Source organism: Gopherus flavomarginatus, chromosome 17 (assembly GCF_025201925.1).
Source record: "Gopherus flavomarginatus isolate rGopFla2 chromosome 17, rGopFla2.mat.asm, whole genome shotgun sequence".
Taxonomy (NCBI): domain Eukaryota; kingdom Metazoa; phylum Chordata; order Testudines; family Testudinidae; genus Gopherus; species Gopherus flavomarginatus.
Genome location: NC_066633.1, coordinates 21756319 through 21778956, shown reverse-complemented (window position 1 = coordinate 21778956; position 22638 = coordinate 21756319). Strand labels below are relative to the sequence as shown.

Genomic DNA, 22638 nt, shown 5'->3' with positions numbered 1-22638 from the left:
AGCAATGGCTGGAGAGCTCCCAATCCACACGATAAAGATTTTAGTTATTTCTTTTGCCCACAGAGGGCCACGACTCTCAGCCCACATTCTCCTGTAACGAGCTGAAAGCTGCAGGGCTGGAACAAACACCAATCTGCTCCCATTTACAATGTGAGCTTGATGAACCCAGCGTTAGTCTGCAGTGTTTAAAGTCACTCCCCAAATCCACACAGCAATGAAGACATTCTGCACTTTATTACTTTGACGTTTACAGTATGAAAAGGGCATCACCAGAGCAGGGATGGTGTCCCGGAGAGGTCAGCGACAGGAGGAATAGGATGGGAAAGCTTGAGCAAATAGGCTAGAGTGTTACATAAACAAAGAGTTACAACGAACGTTTCTCCCGATTTTATGATACAAGAGGGAAATAAAATGCATATTAAACAGAACAGGCTGAAGCTCACTCAGATGCGCTCAGCAGAAGTAAAAGGAACAAACTTCTGCCCTGGGAGTTGAAGGCGTTTGTGAGGGAAATCCATGTAGCCCCTCAAGTTAGGAGTACCCAGTATAAAACAAGCCCCGCTCCAGTGCCAGACACTAAAATGATTGGTATTAACCTGGCAATCCAGAAATAGGTAAAGAGCAGTAGTTATCTACTGGCCTCTCAGCCTCTACCGACACCAAGGGAGACGGAGCAATCACAGTAATCTGAACTCTAAAGCTCTGCTGAAGTTAATACCACTGATCCAATATCAGGAAATCGGTTCCATTCTAATGGTAGACAGAAAAACGAATTCACAAGGGCCGACAGACACCTACTCCACAGTGAGGATGTCTGTGGAAACAAAAGGAAGCATGTTTGGAGTGATGCCACTTACTACCTGGATTGGCAGAACAGTTGTAGTGAGACTTCGTCTGCTGATACTCACCTTCTATTCAACTTCCGACATTAGATGAGATTTTTCTGAAGCAACTCACATAGAAAAATAACCATGAGTAAGTGACAATACTCTAAACCCATTAGGAGATATAGTTGTTCCATACACCTCGCTTGCCAGATGAAAAATATAGTCGTCTGGGTTGAATTACCCCAAACAAGCTCTGGGATTTTAAAGCAGAAGAAGAGTTTAGAATTGAACAAAATTAACCTGAATTCCAACAACTCCTCTTCCTCAAGGAGTCTGAAACTCCAATGCTAAGGATCGCTCTGTTGCGGTGGGATAAGAAGGCTTGGCAGAATTCAGATTGTATAGATTAGAATTTTGACAGATAAAAGCTATGTTGATTTTTTTTTTTAAAGGCAAATGGCACTAGGCTACGTGTGGGGAGGGCGGAGTAGGGAAGGACCAAGAGAAGGAGCTTTCTACCCTGCTGCCGCTATCTTTCTTCCATGCCCACAAGAAATCCAAGTTTTGTCTCCTCTGGCAAACCAATGCCAGAAATGTGACTGGAGACAAGTGATTGGAAAGCTGAGCAGTCAAGGGGGGTAGAAAGAACTGAGTACATCAGAGGCCTCTATTGTACTGTGACAAAGTTCCTCCTTTACCTTGGTGGGTCCTGCGCTTATTGGCGGATTTGCTCACCTCAGTGATCTTCCCCCTCTGGTGGAACCCACAGTCTGAGTCAACTCTTCCTGTGTCTGATCAGGAGTTGGACGTTTGGGAGGAACCTAGACCTGCCCTCTACTCCAGGTTCCAGCTCAGGGCCCTGTGGATCGCAGCTGTCTATAGTGCCTCCTGTAAGAGCTGCATGACAGCTACAACGCCCTGGGCTACTTCCCCATGGCCTCCTCCAAACACCTTCTTTATCCTCACCACAGGACCTTCCTCCTGGTGCCTGACAATGCTTGAGTGTCTGATAATTCCTCAATCCTCCAGTAGCACACCCTCTCAGTTTCAGCTCCTCGCACCTCTTGCTCCCAGCTTCTCACACGTGCTTCCTCTCCTCTGGCTCCCCCCTCCCTGACTGGAGTGAGCTCCTTTTAAAACCCAGGTGCCCTGATTAGTCTGCCTTGATTGGATGCAGGTCTTCTAATAAATGTAGCTATTTCCACTGCCTTCTAGAAAGATCTTAATTGGCCCCAGGGGCCTTGATTAACCTGGAGCAACTGCCATTTCATTACCATGGTACTAGGGATTTGTTTAGCCTGGGGCTAACATACCTGTTCCTTACTACTTTACTGTAGCCATCCGGCATTGCCCCATCACAGCACCTAAATCCCAGAATCAGGCCACACTGGGATTCACAGAACCCCCCCGCTCCGCAGCCCGTGAGCCCCGTAGGCACTAAAGTCACTTGGCACCTATGTTTTTGCAGTAATAGTTCCCATGGCCCCTAGGTTTCCATCTCAGTGCGTGCGCACTGCAGCCCCACGCCAGACATCCAGATGCTCCAGCCCCAGAGCGATGCATGAACTGGGGGAAGATAGTGTGGGAGACCCAAGATCCAGTCCCCCTGCTCCAAGTCTCTCCCCTACTCCCAGCTTCTTGCAGAAGCAGCAGACGCACCTATCGCCAAGAGAAGATTTGCCACTGAGAATCCTAAACAAACAGAGACCTGCAGCCCCGAATTAGGTGCTGAACTCCCTGAGCAGAGTGGGACTCAGGACACACACCCTCACCTGGGCATCTCCTACCGGCTAGGAGAGGTGAGGAGTTGGGTAGCCTGCTGGGAATCCCATTCTGAGGTGCCTCCCTCTCCCCATTCACTGTACAAGGAGGCCAGGGGCCTAACTCAGACTTTGTGAATCCCAGTGATGTTCTAGGCACCTGGAAGTGAGGTGTGGGGACACTCAATTCCTTGTACATCCTGTGCCTGATCTGTTAGTCCTTTTGGTCTCTGTATTCCCAATTCGGTTCCTTAAGAAGAGTTGAAAGTTTTTAGGTTATCCAACCAGAAGTCATAAGACCCAGAGGCTGAGGGTGGAGCAACAGGCTTAGCAACCCATCAGTCTGCTGCCTTCAGCACTAATTTGTCAAGTTTAATTAAAATTGCTTAATTTAGTGCATATGGAGTCAGGCCGAGGACTGTGGGTGGCAGGAAACCAGAACAGTATGAGAAGGACGAGCCAGGACTTTGGCTGGTGTCACTGCTGCAGCCTTAGTTTGCTGAGGAGGTTTTACAGGGCACCGGCAGTCTCCATTTTCAGAAAGGAAGGCAGCTGGTCACAGGAGCTCCTCCAGGCAGTGGACACTTATACATGGTGCCTCAGCTCTCATCTACTAAAGTGAGGCTAAAATGTCTCTCTCGATGTTGTCACGGCCCTAAATTCTTCAGGAAATCACAAGAGGCCAAGAATTGAAGCTTCAAAAAGTGATTGTTTATCTGGGACTAAGATTATCCAGAGTTATAATGAACAACTGAATCTGGAAGAGCAGCAAAAAATCCTGTGGCACCTTATAGACTAACAGACATTTTGGAGCATGAGCTTTCGTGGGTGAATACCCACTTCTTCAGATGCGTGTAGTGGAAATTTCCAGGGGCAGGTGTATATATGCAGGCAAGCTAGAGATAATGAGGTAGTTCAGTCAGGGAGGATGAGGCCCTGTTCTAGCAGTTGAGGTGTGAAAACGAAGGGAGGAGAAACTGGTTTTGTAATTGGCAAGCCATTCACAGTCTTTGTTTAATCCTGAGCTGATGGTGTCACATTTGCAGATGAACTGAAGCTCAGCAGTTTCTCTTTGAAGTCTGGTCCTGAAGATTTTTTGCTGCAGGATGGCCACCTTAAGGTCTGCTATAGTGTGGCCAGGGAGGTTGAAGTGTTCTCCTACAGGTTTTTGCATATTGCCATTCCTAATATCTGATTTGTGTCCGTTTATCCTTTTCCGTAGCGACTGTCCAGTTTGGCCGATGTACATAGCAGAGGGGCATTGCTGGCATATGATGGCGTATATTACACTGGTGGACGTGCAGGTGAATGAACCTGTGATGGCGTGGCTGATCTGGGTAGATCCTGTGATGATGTCGCTGGTGTAGATATGTGGGCAGAGTTGGCATCGAGGTTTGTTGCATGGATTGGTTCCTGAGCTAGAGTTACTATGGTGCGGTGTGCAGTTACTGGTGAGAATATGTTTCAGGTTGGCAGGTTGCCTGTGGGCGAGGACTGGTCTGCCACCCAAGGCCTGTGAAAGTGTGGGATCATTGTCCAGGATGGGTTGTAGATCCCCGATGATGCGTTGGAGAGGTTTTAGCTGGAGACTGTATGTGATGGCCAGTGGAGTCCTGTTGGTTTCTTTCTTGGGTTTGTCTTGCAGTAGGAGGCTTCTGGGTACACGTCTGGCTCTGTTGATCTGTTTCCTTATTTCCTGGTGCAGATATTGTAGTTTTGAGAATGCTTGGTGGAGATTTTGTAGGTGTTGGTCTCTGTCTGAGGGGTTAGAGCAGATGCGGTTGTACCTCAGTGCTTGGCTGTAGACAATGGATCATGTGATGTGCCCGGGATGGAAGCTGGAGGCATGAAGGTAAACATAGCGGTCGGTAGGTTTTCGGTATTGGGCGGTGGTAATGTGGCCATCACTTATTTGCACCGTGGTGTCTAGGAAGTGGACTTCCCGTGTAGATTGGTCCAGGCTGAGGTTGATGGTGGGGTGGAAGCTGTTGAAATCGTGGTGGAATTTTTCCAGAGACTCCTTCCCATGGGTCCAGATGATGAAGGTGTCATCAGTGTAGCGTAGGAACCAATCCATGCAACAAACCTAATACACAAGCACACAAATACACAAAGGGCCTGGGCCTGAAGATGGAAGGTAGCATCTGTCACTGAAGTTCGCCAGCTCAGGCCGTCCGAACGGCTGCTCTGAAGAGCGAGTGTGTAACACTGGCCCGTCTAACATGAATTCAGGAAGGCTCATTTAGCCACGAGTGAGTTTGTTTCTTCCCCCTCGACATGCCCTGCTGGCATCACAGAATCGAGATTCTGTTCTGGCTCAGGGATGAGACCAATGTAATTCACAGATAGCAGGGCCAGATCTTGGTCTCAGTTACACCATGAGCTATGCTGAGCACAGACCCAGCATTGCCATGTCAACAGGGCCTGATTAAGGCTGGGGCTTTAGGGACTGCAGCCCAGGGCCCCGGCTCAAGGAGGGCCCTGCAAAAATAAATCACAGGCAGCAATCTCTGGACTACTAACAGGGGTGCTCAGGCTGCCTGCCTGCCTGCCCTGGCCCCATGCCTCTCTCAGAAGTGACTGACCAGTGGCACGTCTCTGCGGCCCCTGGTAGGGGAGGGAGGCAGCTCTGTATGCTGCCCCTGCCCACAGCACCATCCCCACAGCCAATGGGAGCCACGGGGGCGGCGCTTGCAGGCACAGGCAGCGCAGGGAGACAAGAGGCTCCCCTCCCCCCAGGAGTGCACAGATATGTGCCAGCATCTGGCCACTTCCGGGAGCCGCATGGGACCAGGGCAGGCAGACAGCCTGCCTGAGCCCTGCTACGCCACCGGCCAGGAGCTGCCTGTGGTAAGCACCTCCTGGCCAGAGCCTGCACCTCGCACCTCCTCCTTCACCACAACCCCAGGTCAGAACCGCTTCCTGCACCCAAACTCCCTCCCAGACCCCACACCCCCTCCTGCACCCCAATCCCCTGCCCCAAACCCCTCCTTCACCCAAACTCCCTCCCAGTCCCCACACCCCCTCCTGCACCCCAATTCCCTGCCCCAAACCCCTCCTACAAACTCCCTCCCAGACCCTGCACCCCAATCCCCTGCCCCCAAACTCCCTCCCAGGAAAAAGACTTGTATGCAGGGGCTCCACAAAGTCTAATAGCCCCGGGCCCACAGGAGAGTTAATTCAGCCCTGCACATCAAGCCTCTCTAGCCAGCTTACACACCCTTGGCATAGGAGTTAGTCCACACACAGTCACTCTGTTTAACTTAATGGCCTGGGGAATGTTCGCTTTACTACCTGGTGCCCTCAGAACTGTAATGGGCCTTGGATGGTATTTTAAAAACAAAACAAAACAAAAAAAAGCTTCCCTAAAACTAATATATCTGACCTGTCAATCACATGTTCTCCACCTTCATGGCTCTAAGTGTCTTGCTGGAGGAAGCTGTCGAATCTCCCGTATATACAAATCAAGCCCGAGGGCTTGTCTACACAGTGCATTAGTCCACCCTGGAGGGCTGTGACTTCTACAGCACATCAGCCTGTGGAGCATGGACCAGCCCATGGGGACTCTGCAGCTGTGCACAAAGCGTTTCCCAGGGCATGTTACCATAGTGTTGGGTGCTTTGATGTAGTGCAGGACTTTTAGTGTCAAGCAGCAGAGTCCATGTGGCCAGCTAGTGTACAGCAATCTAGCGTCCCAACCCGCCTTGCCGCACACTAAATCACCATGCTGACAAGCTCTCTCTTTGGGAAAGCCTGGTACTGGCCTGGAGTCCACTAGAATGACCAAGCAGAAACCCCAAGTCAAGGACACTGCAGTGAAGGGAGTAATTGGGCAATACTGCCTGCCACTAGGCCCATGGCTGTTTGGTTCCTTTGATGAAAGCAAGCCCAGATTAGAAACCAAGTAAGATTTGGTGTGGCGTGTGTGAATGGGGGCGGAGGGAAGCGTTCTGTATTCTTCTCAAGAAATCGCCTCTAGGGGGCAGATTGCCTTCAAACTTCTGGCACCGATCGCTACAAGCCCTTGAGAAAGTCCGTGTCCTACAGACAGAGTTTCGCTTTCATATTAAGAAACTTTTAGAAACCTTGGTCCTGAGGGTGGGATCTTTTAGTGACTAGAATTCAGGGACTGAATTCACAGATGGACTTCAGTGCATAACTGTCACTTTAGGCACGGTGACAAAGTTCCTCCTCTACGTTGGTGGGTCCTGCGCTTATTGGCGGATTTGCTCACCTCAGTGATCTTCCCCTCTGGTGGAACCCACAGTCTGGGTCAACTCTTCCTGTGTCTGATCAGGAGTTGGGAGGTTTGGAGGGGAACCCAGACCTGCCCTCTACTCCGGGTTCCAGCTCAGGGCCCTGTGGATCGCAGCTGTCTATAGTGCCTCCTGTAAGAGCTGCATGACAGCTACAACACCCTGGGCTACTTCCCCATGGCCTCCTCCAAACACCTTCTATATCCTCACCACAGGACCTTCCTCCTGGTGCCTGACAATGCTTGAGTGTCTGATAATTCCTCAATCCTCCAGTAGCACACCCTCTCAGTTTCAGCTCCTCGCGCCTCTTGTTCCCAGCTTCTCACACGTGCTTCCTCTCCTCTGGCTCCCCCCTACCTGTCTGGAGTGAGCTCCTTTTAAAACCCAGGTGCCCTGATTAGTCTGCCTTGATTGGATGCAGGTCTTCTAATAAATGTAGCTATCTCCACTGCCTTCTAGAAAGATCTTAATTGGCCCCAGGGGCCTTGATTAACCTGGAGCAACTGCCATTTCATTACCATGGTACTAGGGATTTGTTTAGCCTGGGGCTAACATACCTGTTGCTTACTACTTTACTGTAGCCATCCGGCCTTGCCCCATCACAGCACCTAAATCCCAGAATCAGGCCACACTGGGATTCAGCAAACCCCCCTGCTCAGCAGCCCGTGAGCCCCGTAGGCACTAAAGTCACTTGGCACCTATGTTTTTGCAGTAATAGTTCCCATGGCCCCTAGGTTTCCATCTCAGTGCATGCGCACTGCAGCCCCACGCCAGACATCCAGATGCTCCAGCCCCAGAGCGATGCATGAACTGGGGGAAGATAGTGTGGGAGACCCAAGATCCAGTCCCCCTGCTCGAAGTCTCTCCCCTACTCCCAGCTTCTTGCAGAAGCAGCAGACGCACCTATCGCCAAGAGAAGATTTGCCACTGAGAATCCTAAACAAACAGAGACCTGCAGCCCCGAATTAGGTGCTGAACTCCCTGAGCGGAGTGGGACTCAGGACACACACCCTCACCTGGGCATCTCCTACCGGCTAGGAGAGGTGAGGAGCTGGGTAGCCTGCTGGGAATCCCATTCTGAGGTGCCTCCCTCTCCCCATTCACTGTACAAGGAGGCCAGGGGCCTAACTCAGACTTTGTGAATCCCAGTGATGTTCTAGGCACCTGGAAGTGAGGTGTGGGGACAGTCAATTCCTTGTACGTCCTGTGCCTGATCTGTTAGTCCTTTTGGTCTCTGTATTCCCAATTCAGTTCCTTAAGAAGAGTTGAAAGTTTTCAGGTTATCCAACCAGAAGTCATAAGACCCAGAGGCTGAGGGTGGAGCAACAGGCTTAGCAACCCATCAGTCTGCTGCCTTCAGCACTAATTTGTCAAGTTTAATTAAAATTGCTTAATTTAGTGCATATGGAGTCAGGCAGAGGACTGTGGGTGGCAGGAAACCAGAACAGTATGAGAAGGACGAGCCAGGACTTTGGCTGGTGTCACTGCTGCAGCCTTAGTTTGCTGAGGAGGTTTTACAGGGCACCGGCAGTCTCCATTTTCAGAAAGGAAGGCAGCTGGTCACAGGAGCTCCTCCAGGCAGTGGACACTTATACATGGTGCCTCAGCTCTCATCTACTAAAGTGAGGCTAAAATGTCTCTCTCGATGTTGTCACGGCCCTAAATTCTTCAGGAAATCACAAGAGGCCAAGAATTGAAGCTTCAAAAAGTGATTGTTTATCTGGGACTAAGATTATCCAGAGTTATAATGAACAACTGAATCTGGAAGAGCAGCAAAGAATCCTGTGGCACCTTATAGACTAACAGAGACATTTTGGAGCATGAGCTTTCGTGGGTGAATACCCACTTCTTCAGATGCGTGTAGTGGAAATTTCCAGGGGCAGGTGTATATATGCAGGCAAGCTAGAGATAATGAGGTAGTTCAGTCAGGGAGGATGAGGCCCTGTTCTAGCAGTTGAGGTGTGAAAACGAAGGGAGGAGAAACTGGTTTTGTAATTGGCAAGCCATTCACAGTCTTTGTTTAATCCTGAGCTGATGGTGTCACATTTGCAGATGAACTGAAGCTCAGCAGTTTCTCTTTGAAGTCTGGTCCTGAAGATTTTTTGCTGCAGGATGGCCACCTTAAGGTCTGCTATAGTGTGGCCAGGGAGGTTGAAGTGTTCTCCTACAGGTTTTTGCATATTGCCATTCCTAATATCTGATTTGTGTCCGTTTATCCTTTTCCGTAGCGACTGTCCAGTTTGGCCGATGTACATAGCAGAGGGGCATTGCTGGCATATGATGGCGTATATTACACTGGTGGACGTGCAGGTGAATGAACCTGTGATGGCGTGGCTGATCTGGGTAGATCCTGTGATGATGTCGCTGGTGTAGATATGTGGGCAGAGTTGGCATCGAGGTTTGTTGCATGGATTGGTTCCTGAGCTAGAGTTACTATGGTGCGGTGTGCAGTTACTGGTGAGAATATGTTTCAGGTTGGCAGGTTGCCTGTGGGCGAGGACTGGTCTGCCACCCAAGGCCTGTGAAAGTGTGGGATCATTGTCCAGGATGGGTTGTAGATCCCCGATGATGCGTTGGAGAGGTTTTAGCTGGAGACTGTATGTGATGGCCAGTGGAGTCCTGTTGGTTTCTTTCTTGGGTTTGTCTTGCAGTAGGAGGCTTCTGGGTACACGTCTGGCTCTGTTGATCTGTTTCCTTATTTCCTGGTGCAGATATTGTAGTTTTGAGAATGCTTGGTGGAGATTTTGTAGGTGTTGGTCTCTGTCTGAGGGGTTAGAGCAGATGCGGTTGTACCTCAGTGCTTGGCTGTAGACAATGGATCATGTGATGTGCCCGGGATGGAAGCTGGAGGCATGAAGGTAAACATAGCGGTCGGTAGGTTTTCGGTATTGGGCGGTGGTAATGTGACCATCACTTATTTGCACCGTGGTGTCTAGGAAGTGGACTTCCCGTGTAGATTGGTCCAGGCTGAGGTTGATGGTGGGGTGGAAGCTGTTGAAATCGTGGTGGAATTTTTCCAGAGACTCCTTCCCATGGGTCCAGATGATGAAGGTGTCATCAGTGTAGCGTAGGAACCAATCCATGCAACAAACCTAATACACAAGCACACAAATACACAAAGGGCCTGGGCCTGAAGATGGAAGGTAGCATCTGTCACTGAAGTTCGCCAGCTCAGGCCGTCCGAACGGCTGCTCTGAAGAGCGAGTGTGTAACACTGGCCCGTCTAACATGAATTCAGGAAGGCTCATTTAGCCACGAGTGAGTTTGTTTCTTCCCCCTCGACATGCCCTGCTGGCATCACAGAATCGAGATTCTGTTCTGGCTCAGGGATGAGACCAATGTAATTCACAGATAGCAGGGCCAGATCTTGGTCTCAGTTACACCATGAGCTATGCTGAGCACAGACCCAGCATTGCCATGTCAACAGGGCCTGATTAAGGCTGGGGCTTTAGGGACTGCAGCCCAGGGCCCCGGCTCAAGGAGGGCCCTGCAAAAATAAATCACAGGCAGCAATCTCTGGACTACTAACAGGGGTGCTCAGGCTGCCTGCCTGCCTGCCTGCCCTGGCCCCATGCCTCTCTCAGAAGTGACTGACCAGTGGCACGTCTCTGCGGCCCCTGGTAGGGGAGGGAGGCAGCTCTGTATGCTGCCCCTGCTCACAGCACCATCCCCACAGCCAATGGGAGCCACGGGGGCGGCGCTTGCAGGCACAGGCAGCGCAGGGAGACAAGAGGCCCCCCTCCCCCCAGGAGTGCACAGATATGTGCCAGCATCTGGCCACTTCCGGGAGCCGCATGGGACCAGGGCAGGCAGACAGCCTGCCTGAGCCCTGCTACGCCACCGGCCAGGAGCTGCCTGTGGTAAGCACCTCCTGGCCAGAGCCTGCACCTCGCACCTCCTCCTTCACCACAACCCCAGGTCAGAACCGCTTCCTGCACCCAAACTCCCTCCCAGACCCCACACCCCCTCCTGCACCCCAATTCCCTGCCCCAAACCCCTCCTACAAACTCCCTCCCAGACCCTGCACCCCAATCCCCTGCCCCCAAAACTCCCTCCCAGGAAAAAGACTTGTATGCAGGGGCTCCACAAAGTCTAATAGCCCCGGGCCCACAGGAGAGTTAATTCAGCCCTGCACATCAAGCCTCTCTAGCCAGCTTACACACCCTTGGCATAGGAGTTAGTCCACACACAGTCACTCTGTTTAACTTAATGGCCTGGGGAATGTTCGCTTTACTACCTGGTGCCCTCAGAACTGTAATGGGCCTTGGATGGTATTTTAAAAACAAAACAAAACAAAAAAAAGCTTCCCTAAAACTAATATATCTGACCTGTCAATCACATGTTCTCCACCTTCATGGCTCTAAGTGTCTTGCTGGAGGAAGCTGTCGAATCTCCCGTATACACAAATCAAGCCCGAGGGCTTGTCTACACAGTGCATTAGTCCACCCTGGAGGGCTGTGACTTCTACAGCACATCAGCCTGTGGAGCATGGACCAGCCCATGGGGACTCTGCAGCTGTGCACAAAGCGTTTCCCAGGGCATGTTACCATAGTGTTGGGTGCTTTGATGTAGTGCAGGACTTTTAGTGTCAAGCAGCAGAGTCCATGTGGCCAGCTAGTGTACAGCAATCTAGCGTCCCAACCCGCCTTGCCGCACACTAAATCACCATGCTGACAAGCTCTCTCTTTGGGAAAGCCTGGTACTGGCCTGGAGTCCACTAGAATGACCAAGCAGAAACCCCAAGTCAAGGACACTGCAGTGAAGGGAGTAATTGGGCAATACTGCCTGCCACTAGGCCCATGGCTGTTTGGTTCCTTTGATGAAAGCAAGCCCAGATTAGAAACCAAGTAAGATTTGGTGTGGCGTGTGTGAATGGGGGCGGAGGGGAGCGTTCTGTATTCTTCTCAAGAAATCGCCTCTAGGGGGCAGATTGCCTTCAAACTTCTGGCACCGATCGCTACAAGCCCTTGAGAAAGTCCGTGTCCTACAGACAGAGTTTCGCTTTCATATTAAGAAACTTTTAGAAACCTTGGTCCTGAGGGTGGGATCTTTTAGTGACTAGAATTCAGGGACTGAATTCACAGATGGACTTCAGTGCATAACTGTCACTTTAGGCACGGTGACAAAGTTCCTCCTCTACGTTGGTGGGTCCTGCGCTTATTGGCGGATTTGCTCACCTCAGTGATCTTCCCCTCTGGTGGAACCCACAGTCTGGGTCAACTCTTCCTGTGTCTGATCAGGAGTTGGGAGGTTTGGGGGGAACCTAGACCTGCCCTCTACTCCGGGTTCCAGCTCAGGGCCCTGTGGATCGCAGCTGTCTATAGTGCCTCCTGTAAGAGCTGCATGACAGCTACAACTCCCTGGGCTACTTCCCCATGGCCTCCTCCAAACACCTTCTTTATCCTCACCACAGGACCTTCCTCCTGGTGTCTGACAATACTTGATTGTCTGATAATTCCTCAATCCTCCAGTAGCACACCCTCTCAGTTTCAGCTCCTCGCACCTCTTGCTCCCAGCTCCTCACACGCACTTCCTCTCCTCTGACTCCCCCCTGCCTGTCTGGAGTGAGCTCCTTTTAAAACCCAGATGCCCTGATTAGTCTGCCTTGACTGGCTGCAGGTGTTCTAATCAATGTAGCTATCTCCACTGCCTTCTAGAAAGATCTTAATTGGCCCCAGGGGCCTTGATTAACCTGGAGCAACTGCCATTTCGTTACCATGGTACTAGGGATTTGTTTAGCCTGGGGCTAACATACCTGTTGCTTACTACTTTACTGTAGCCATCCAGCCTTGCCCCATCACAGCACCTAAATCCCAGAATCAGGCCCCACTTGGATTCACCGAACCCCCCCGCTCAGCAGCCCGTGAGCCCCGTAGGCACTAAAGTCACTTGGCACCTATGTTTTTGCAGTAATAGTTCCCGTGACCCCTAGGTTTCCATCTCAGTGCGTGCGCACTGCAGCCCCACGCCAGACATCCAGATGTTCCAGCCCCAGAGCGATGCATGAACTGGGGGAAGATAGTGTGGGAGACCCAAGATCCAGTCCCCCTGCTCCAAGTCTCTCCCCTACTCCCAGCTTCTTGCAGAAGCAGCAGATGCACCTATCGCCAAGAGAAGATTTGCCACTGAAAATCCTAAACAAACAGAGACCTGCAGCCCCGAATTAGGTGCTGAACTCCCTGAGCGGAGTGGGACTCAGGACACACACTCTCACCTTGGCATCTCCTACCGGCTAGGATAGGTGAGGAGCTGGGTAGCCTGCTGGGAATCCCATTCTGAGGTGCCTCCCTCTCCCCATTCACTGTACAAGGAGGCCAGGGGCCTAACTCAGACTTTGTGAATCCCAGTGATGTTCTAGGCACCTGGAAGTGAGGTGTGGGGACAGTCAATTCCTTGTACGTCCTGTGCCTGATCTGTTAGTCCTTTTGGTCTCTGTATTCCCAATTCGGTTCCTTAAGAACAGTTGAAAGTTTCGGTTCCTTAAGAACAGTTGAAAGTTTTCAGGTTATCCACCCAGAAGTCATAAGACCCAGAAGCTGAGGGTGGAGCAACAGGCGTAGCAACCCATCACTCTGCTGCCTTCAGCACTATATCGTTAAATTTAATTAAAATTGCTTAATTTAGTGCATATGGAGTCAGACCGAGGAGTGTGGGTGGTAGGAAACCAAAACAGTATGAGAAGGACGAGCCAGGACTTTGGCTGGTGTCACTGCTGCAGCCTCAGTTTGCTGAGGAGGTTTTACTGGGCACCGGCAGTCTCCATTGTCAGAAAGGAAGGCAGCTCGTCACAGGAGCTCCTCCAGGCAGTGGACACTTATACATGGTGCCTCAGCTCTCATCTACTAAAGTGAGGCTAAAATGTCTCTCTCGAACTTGTCACGGCCCTAAATTCTTCAGGAAATCACAGAGGCCAAGAATTGAAGCTTCAAAAAATGATTGTTTATCTGGGACTAAGATTATCCAGAGTTATAATGAACAACTGAATCTGGAAGAGCAGCAAAGAATCCTGTGGCACCTTATAGACTAACAGACGTTTTGGAGCATGAGCTTTCGTGGTTGAGGTGTGAAAACCAAGGGAGGAGAACTGCTAGAACAGGGCCTCATCCTCCCTGACTGAACTACCTCATTATCTCTGGCTTGCCTGCATATATATACCTGCCCCTGGAAATTTCCACTACATGCATCTGATGAAGTGGGTATTCACCCACGAAAGCTCATGCTCCAAAACGTCTGTTAGTCTATAAGGCGCCACAGGATTCTTCTCTGATTTTACAGATCCAGACTAACACGGCTACCCCTCTGATACTTGAATCTGGAAGGGTGTTAAACTCCTGCTTCAGGGCAATCTCCAACAAAGAGATGAATATCGGAGGCAAGTTATCTCACATTTGTTACTACAGGGCTCTTACATCTTCCTCAGAAGCATCTGGCGTTGGCCACTGTCACATACAGGACACTGGCCTAGATGGACCTGGGCTATGATCCAGTCTAGTCATTCCAGAAGGGGGTAAAATCCAGAATGAGTTGGAATGGCCCAGAACAGCGTTTTAGTAAATAAACCTGATTTTGAAGGCATATATTTTGGATATAGTTAGATAGATAATCTTGAGAAAGATATTCTAGGAATGAGAGCACCCAGTGAGTAACCTGTTCTGGCTCAGAACCCTTTTTAACTACCAATAAGGACCTGGAACAGTCTGTTCCAAAGTTGCACAACTACAAAAATTATACATATAATACAAGTGGGTGAGAATAACAGTGTTAATGGGAAAATCTGGTTGAATCCACCTTTAACTTGTCATTCCAGACATTAAATAGCTTCATTACTAAAACCACTTGTAACACTGAGTTCCAAAGTTGCACAGAGAATGAAATGATACAGATAACACAAGGAACTGAGAACAACAAGTAACTGAGAACAATACGATACTACAGTAAAACTCTTCTGAGGCAACCTTCGAGTGCCCGTTCTGGGCAATAAACAGCTTTATTAATTAAACCACCCCGAATATTTGGTTTCAACATGGTACAGAGGGAAAAAAATGATATATGGATACAACTAAGAGAGCAGGGTAATGCTTCTGGAAAAAAAAACAGCTGAACTGACTTTTAACTATCCATTCCAGGCAATAAAGAGTTAATTATTAATAAAAACTACCTAGACTACTTGGTTCTGACACTGCACCGAGAACAAAAAATATAGTGCATATAATCAAACTAAGTGATAACGTAATACTACTGGAAACGTGGCCAAACCAACCTTTACTACACCGATGTACTAAACAGAATGAGAACTATTGATTTAAATTATCCAGAGCCACATATTCCCAAAATTAAGGGACAATAAAAATAAATGCATAGGCCTGTCTAATACAGAGTCATGTTAGAAAGACTCAATACTTGTCAGAACCCAGTTAAAAACTAACTATTAATATTGTACCAAGCTTCTGTGCAAGAAAATATGATGTATTATGAGCCTCAAATCCACCTTCCCCCCCGCCACTGCCACTACAAAAAACCCAAACCACCCCACAACCACTGCTAAGTACTTTTACAAAGAGACTTTGCTTCAGAGAAGGCTAGGAATCTCATTAATTAGCTCATCCCATTCTGTCTTGCTTCTGAATTCTCTGCAGGAATAACTGCCAGATCACTTAACCTTTCCTGTCCCACAGACATTTGAGCTAGATCTTGATTAACTTTAGCTTGCTGAAATGTTTTCCATTAGCAGTCAGACAGAAGACAGAAAAAAAACCTCAGTGCTGTTTCTGTGGTAGGGAAACTCACGTGTAAAGACCTTTTGTGAAAGTGGCTAAGGAGATCAATTCGTGCTTCCATTTCTAAATCATCCTTAAAGATTTGCTTGCAGAAACAAGTAAAGAGCTCAATTTCAAAAACCCTCAGAGTTTAAATCCTTAGGGTTAGGGTGACCAGACAGCAAGTGTGAAAAATCGGGACGGGGGGGGGGGGGGAAATAGGAGCCTATATAAGAAGACCTCAAAATTGGGACTATCCCTATAAAATCAGGACATCTAGTCATCCTACTTAGGGTAGAAACTTATCAAGCAGCGAGCACATTTCTTTAAGTCTTTGCTGGTCATACTTTTCAGTTTGTTGACCATCAAAAAGAAAGCAACATTTTCATTGACTCCAATGTACTTATATATCCTATCCAATTGTGTTAATATTGTGTCTAAGAGGGGGTTGAAAACATCTCATTCAAAAACTTTTTAAGGATCTGATGACCATTTGTTCTTTGCAAGTTCACTTGGCATTAACTTTCCTCCTTCAAAACTGGTTCTCTTTGAACTGTGCGGATATTCCTAACTTTTCTGCATGTAAGGAAGCTATGGCTTCACAGGCTATGAACTCAGAAGATTAACTCCAATAAAGTGGCTTGAAGGCCACCAAGTAAACCGTGAGCCATTTGAATCTCAGGTTCCACACGCTGCAATTTTTTGTACAGAACTTTAATTTTTGATATGATACTATCCCACATTTCAGCCAAACAAATGTAAACTTTGAATTGTTTGTTCTCAAGCTACCAGCTTCCATCTTAAATTCCATGTAAGGATTATGTGAAGCCTTGATCTCATCTAATGCACCAAAAACATCCTCAACCAGATTATGTAGTGGATGGATTGCCTCTACCTTTGCTCTATCATCTTGTCATATTTTGGTATTTTAATATAATGATGGTTTGCATTTTCAGAACATCTCAAAGACTAATAGAAGCAGAGAAAAGGGTATACAATCTCTGGACAATTCAAAAGAAATAGAACAACTTGGAGAAGATGCTGCAATGGTTGTTCCCCCAACAAGATTCAGTGAATGGGCAGCGTATAGAACAAAAGATGCATATTGATTTCTCTGCTGAATTCACTTTTGAACACCTTTGTGTGCTGCAGCCATGTGAGTTCCACTGTCATAGTTTTCCCCTCTGCAATCGGCAATACCTAAACCATCTTTTTTTCAGCTTCTCTAAAATAACCTCCATAACACTTTGCCCTGTTTTGCTGTGGATATCAGTGATATCTACAAAGCTCTCAACTTCAAAACCTCAGCATACCTTAATACTTGAGACATCTGTTCTGTTCAGAAGTGGTCCAGAATACAGTTAGACAGAATACAGAAGCATTTAACTTCCCTAACCTTTCTTGGGATCCTACCAATAAACTCATTTTGAATTCAGTTTGGTAAGTACATCACCATTGTGGTACAGGACTTTATAGTTTCCACAGGATCTCCCAACACACTATCATACCTTGCAATCAATTCTAGTAAACCCAACAATCTACCATTACAAGGCTTGTCTAATTTCTTTTGTGAACCTGTAGCAAATATTCAGGAGATAAAATATTATGGCATATGTCCTGCTACATCTGATAGCAGGTGACTATATCTCTGTCAGTTGTATGACCCCTTCCCAACCATTCTGCAAGTTTCATCCAGTGAGCGATTGCTTCCATGTGTTCCTTTGAATGTTCATGTTGTTCTACTTGTTCGCTAAAGCAGAGAAAGGTTGTGCCCCCAGTTTTATAGTTTGCAAAGGAAGATGAGGAATTTGGCTGGAAAAAGCAAACAAGTGAAACAGAACAACGAGGCAAAAGTCGAACTATACATCAGCTAGAATGGAGGGTTACACCAGCAATAAGAGTTGTGACCAAGAACTACATTTTAATACTTCCTTTGTGTTTGCTAGGTGAAAAATCTTGTTCTTAATTCATTGTTCTTTTCTACCAAAAGACAGCAAACAGAATCTGCCAATAAAAGTTGGATCTGCCTTATCAAACTCAAAATTCTGGTACATGCTTTCAATGTCAACATCCATAACAATTACACTGGCAACCAACAGGCAACTTTCTGTCCTAGAATCAGAGACTCCAGCACCCAACAATCCAATGCTTAGGTCAGTTACAGAGTCAAGGACTTTGAAGTCTGACAAACCCAAATCAGCATCCTCACTAGCTGAGAGGCTCAGAAGGATGAGCAGAAATGTCTGCAGATTGTTCACTAGGAACATGGTCAGACTTCACATGTTCCTTGAAACTCTGCAGAACACTCACACTTTCTGATCTTCAGGAGATGGGCCTGCTACAGCTTGCACTTTTGAGCAGCACACTTGTGCCTGTAGATATTCATGGCGGAAATCACAGCGAATTGTGTCCAAGAGAGACTTCACGTCTTCAACATTAATGTAAAATGTTCTATACTTGAACACTCTTCATGGGTAGATATCTTATTAGGATTCTGACAGAACTGTCAGTTTGTTTGGGGAGAGTTCCTGGATCAAATTAATCCAGTGCAAAGGAGGACAAACTTTTTTTGCTTGGGAACAGATTTATATAGGCTCATTCCTTTGTCATGTTTTTCCACTGTTTTGATGTTTCTTGTGTAGCATCAATTTTGTTCTCACTCATCAGAACAGAATCCACCGTCACCTGTTTCTGCAGATCATCTTCTGGTTGTGTTTTCTTCCTTCCAGGTTTGCCTTTTCTTGCATTTGTCCTGATTTTTTTCAGAGACTAAACTACCTTCTTCTCATTTGCATATTTACATATTAACTTCTGTGCAGACAGGATGGGGCAACATGTTTGAGAAGTGCTGCAGGAGCATGTTTCAATTGGGAATAATTTAACCACATACACCTTTTCCATTTTTACTTCTTTCTGCATAATCCTTTGATTATGAAGCAGCCAGTCTGAGCTTGTAGAAATAATTTTTATTCGTTATCAGATTAGCTAGACCATCCATGGTCTTTGATTTGCAATCATCTCCTTTTGAGCCAAGTACGTGTTCTAGGTTACACTGCCCCTGCTTTATGAAGTACACAATCTCGTCTACAGGTATGTAATCAGCTAGGAATTCAATATGATCAGGATTAAACTTGCTATTAGCGTGCTTGGGTAACAGATGGTAATTCCCAATGCCACACTGTCCTCCCAAAACTTCTTTTAGCTAGAATGTTTGCAAGCAGTAGAAAGCCAACACCATTTTGTCCATCTCTGCACCCCACCCCCATCCTGCTTCCCCATGCACCCAACCCCTGTGAATCCAGACCCCCCCACACCCCTGCCGAGTCCCCTGCCGAGCCCCACTCCCCCTGCATCCAGATCCCCCTATACTCATGCCACCCCCATTGACCCCCCCCACCCTGATGAGCCACACCCTCCTGCACCTGGACCACTGGATGAGCTTTTTTGCCACCCCAAGCATGGCAGGCAGGCTGCCTTCAGCAGCATGCCTGTGGAAGGTCCCTGGTCCCGCGGATTCAGCGTACCCGCGGCCAAACTGCCGCCAAATCTGTGGAACCTCCCGCAGGTGCACCACTGAAGGCTGCCTGACTGCTGCCCTCGCAGGGACTGGCAGGGTGCCCCCCACGGCTTGCCACCCCAGGCACACGCTTGGAGTGCTGGTGCCTGGAGCCACTGCTCATGCCAGGGCTACAGACTGCCAGGCCCCGAGGTGCTGGGGGCTCAGCCCTGGCACAAATAAAGCCCTGATTTCAGTGTGGGGGGGACAGACGGAGCACCCACCCCTGCTGCCACAGGCCCAGCTGGTGCTGATGGCCAGGACAGGCAGCGGGGGGCACATGGGCATGTCACTTGACACCCGCGTGAGAGCTAAGGGGCTGGAGCGGGGAGGGCCCGGAGCCGCGAGGGATGAGGAGAGGCAGGCTCGCTTTGCAGCCCTCCCAGCGGCCAACGGGTCACATGAATTCCGCAGCCCCCTGCCACCCAGAAGGGCCCCGCCCCTAGCCAGCCCCGGGATGCTGCCAGCGGCCGCGCCCCCGAAGTTCTGCCTGGTCCCGGGCGAGCGCGGCTCGCTGCACCCCGGCCCCGCACTCACCCAGCGCCGCCAGGCTGCGCACCCCGCCGCGGGGCAGCTCGTGCGAGTCCAGCAGCCGGAACCAGCCGTTGGGATAGAGGGGCGGCAGCTCCCCGACCCTGCGGCTCCGGCGCGCCCGGCGGGCGGCCTGGCGGCGGCTGCAGCCCGGCTCGGGGAGGTAGCCCACGCGCTCCGGGGCGCGCCGCAGGGCCAGGGGCCGGGCGCACAGGCGGAGCAGAGCTGCGCCCCCGGCCAGCAGCAGCAGCGGGGGCAGCGCCCAGCCCCAGCTCCCGGGGTCCGCTGCGGGCAGCAGGAGCAGCGCCCCGGCAGCGCAGGGCAACGCCAGCGCCAGGCTCCGCGACTGCCACAGCCCCATGGCACCGCGCTCTGCCCGGCCGCCGCGCCCCAACCCCCTTATACGTGCCTGCCGGGGGCGGGGGCTGGCGCGGCTCCAGCCCGACCGGTCCCTCCCGCAGAGCGGGGCCGGTGTAACGACGGAAACAGTGACCGCTCCAGATTCGCGACAGAAACTGCAGCTAGTTGCAAAACGGGAGGGTTGCTCAAACTGACGTTACACCGGCAGCCTCCCAGGCGGAGGCGTCCGGCCCGTGCAGCAGGCAGCGAGCAGCCAGTGTGGGCTGGGGCTCCGGGGCTGGCCTGCCCCGCGGAGCTCAGAGCAGCGCAGCAAGTCTCTGCCCGGGGCTGGGCGAGTCAGCCCTGGGGCCCGGCTGCCCAGGGATCCCCTAGCGAGGTGCTGGAACTGGGGAGAGGGGGCTGGGGAGCTGCCACCCCCCTCCCCCGGCTTGAAGCGGTTTCCATCACATAGAGGGGTTCCCGTTTGGTTCGAGGGGTCTCAGCTCCCCCACTCTACAAATGGTTCCAGCGCCCCTGCCTGGCCCAGCAGAAGTTGGTCCTATCAAAGCCATAACTTCCTTCTTTCTCTGAGACCATCTGGCTACACTGCAGGGGGAACCGCATGACCCTGCCCATCCCCCCTAATGTGAGCAGGGGCTGAACTGCAGTCGCAGACCTAGCTTCGGGGCCCTGTGCTGGAGCCTGCAGCCTGGCCTCACCAGCAGGGGTGGTTCTCCTTTGCCCTACAGGCACAGAGGGCAGAAGTGACTGGCTGCAGGCACCAGCAGCTCCTCCAGAGCTTCAGCAGAACCAGACGTTCTGGCTCCCCGCCCCTGCCCATCTGGTGGCTCTTCCTCCCACCTGCTGCTTTGAGGTTATCCAGTTGCTAAGGCAGCAGATTGATACTCAGGACACCTGGGTTCTATTCCCCCCATGGCCTTAGGCAAGATGTAGGCCCCTTCCCACCTTTGGTCTGTGTAGACCAGGGATAGGCAACCTATGGCACGCATGTGTTGGGATTTGGTGGTTCCCAGTGAGTCTGATGCTGGGTAGAAATCATGGGACTTCAATCCAATGTGATTCAATTCAATAAAGCTTTATTCAACATGTGCACAAAGAGAGCCTGTGGTACAAAAAAATCAGGCAGAGTCCCTCCAGCAAGGAGCCTCTCCCCTTGCTACTTTATAGCAGGTGGTGCCTATATAACAAGTTATATAACAACTTACAGAACATGAGTTTGTTTATCACATGCTCATAGTGCTCCAGTCCACATGCAGAGCTCTCACCCCTCCCTGTGGCCTTCTCCAGAATGTTCCTAGGCTGGTGAGCCACAGCATGCTTCCCTATGCATAAGCACCCTGTAAACCACATTTTATTCAAAATAAACACAACCATACCCTTCAGATGCAACCAAAGGCACAATGATTTTTAGTGGCACTCACACTGACTGGGGCTGGGGCTGGGGCTCTGCATTTTAATTTAATTTTAAATGAAGCTTCTTAAACATTTTAAAAACCTTATTTACTTTCCATACAACAATAGTTTGGTTATACATTATAGACCAATAGAAAGAGGCCTTCTAAAAACATTAAAATGTATGACTGGCACGCGAAACCTTAAATTAGAGTGAATAAATGAGGACTCGGCCCAGCACTTCTGAAAGGTTGCTGACCCCTGGTGTAGACTGTTCCCTTGTCTCACCCTCTTCTGCAGTGCACCTAGCACCTTACCCTAATACATCCCACCTTTCCCTGCATCTAGGCAGAGGTTTGTGCCTGGGGTTAACCTGCCCGACTACCCCCTTTTGTGACCCAGCTGTTCTCCTTTCCTCTAACCAGCTGCCTTACCCTGCCATCTCTGCTGAAACAGGACCCCTGAAAACCTGCTTTGCTGGGCCTTCTGCTCTGGACATGGGGGAGTTGGTGCTTATCAATGGAGAAGGGTTTGTCTCCTGGCTGTTTCCCACACCCTTTTGTTGCCAGCACAGAGTGCCCGAGGGTGGCAACGGTTGGGTCCATTGCCCGATGTGCTTCACAACCAATTAAACACACCAGGGTGGAGAAGTAACCAAACTTTATTTTAGCTCAAATAAGATGCTTGGAGCCACACAGGACTCAGATCTAGCGTGCCAAACAAACAGCTAACCTAACTATTTATACTGGAACCAAAACTGATACACATTATAACATGATCTGTCACTCACACAGTCCCCACCCAAGGCTAAGTCTGCCTAGTAACAGTTCAGTTTCCCACCCAAAGGTTAAATCTGCCCAGCAACTGAGGGAGTAGGAGTAGCCCCTCCCGACAAGGGCAACCTGAGGTCAAACATGGAGGATTAAAACTCAAAATGGAGGAGCTGGTGCACTATGGCTCAGAACAAGAGAACTTCATCGGCTCTCATGGCCTTCCATTCTCCCGAATTACCTGGGTTATACCAAGTGCGTCCCCAACAATCCCTCCTTTGAGAATACTCAAAAAGCTCCTGCTTGAGTCTTCTCATAAAATGATGACAGCACTTGGTTTAAATCTGGGTCTGGGGAATGCTGAGGGTGGCCAGCCATCAGCATAGGTGTGACAGAGGTTGTAGAACAAACCTTTCCCATGATAACCTTA

At 49.7% G+C, this 22638-nt stretch overlaps 1 protein-coding gene across 1 annotated transcript in view; it reads right to left on the bottom strand.

Moving 5' to 3' along the window:
* LOC127036286 (cholesterol 7-desaturase nvd-like) overlaps positions 1-20047 on the bottom strand; it is a 47015-nt gene extending 26968 nt beyond the window's left edge. Inside the window, exon 1 of the mRNA XM_050927100.1 lies at positions 19693-20047. Coding sequence (XP_050783057.1) covers positions 19693-20047 — 355 coding nt within the window. The remainder of the gene's footprint in view (positions 1-19692) is intronic.
* Positions 20048-22638: the final 2591 nt, after the last annotated feature.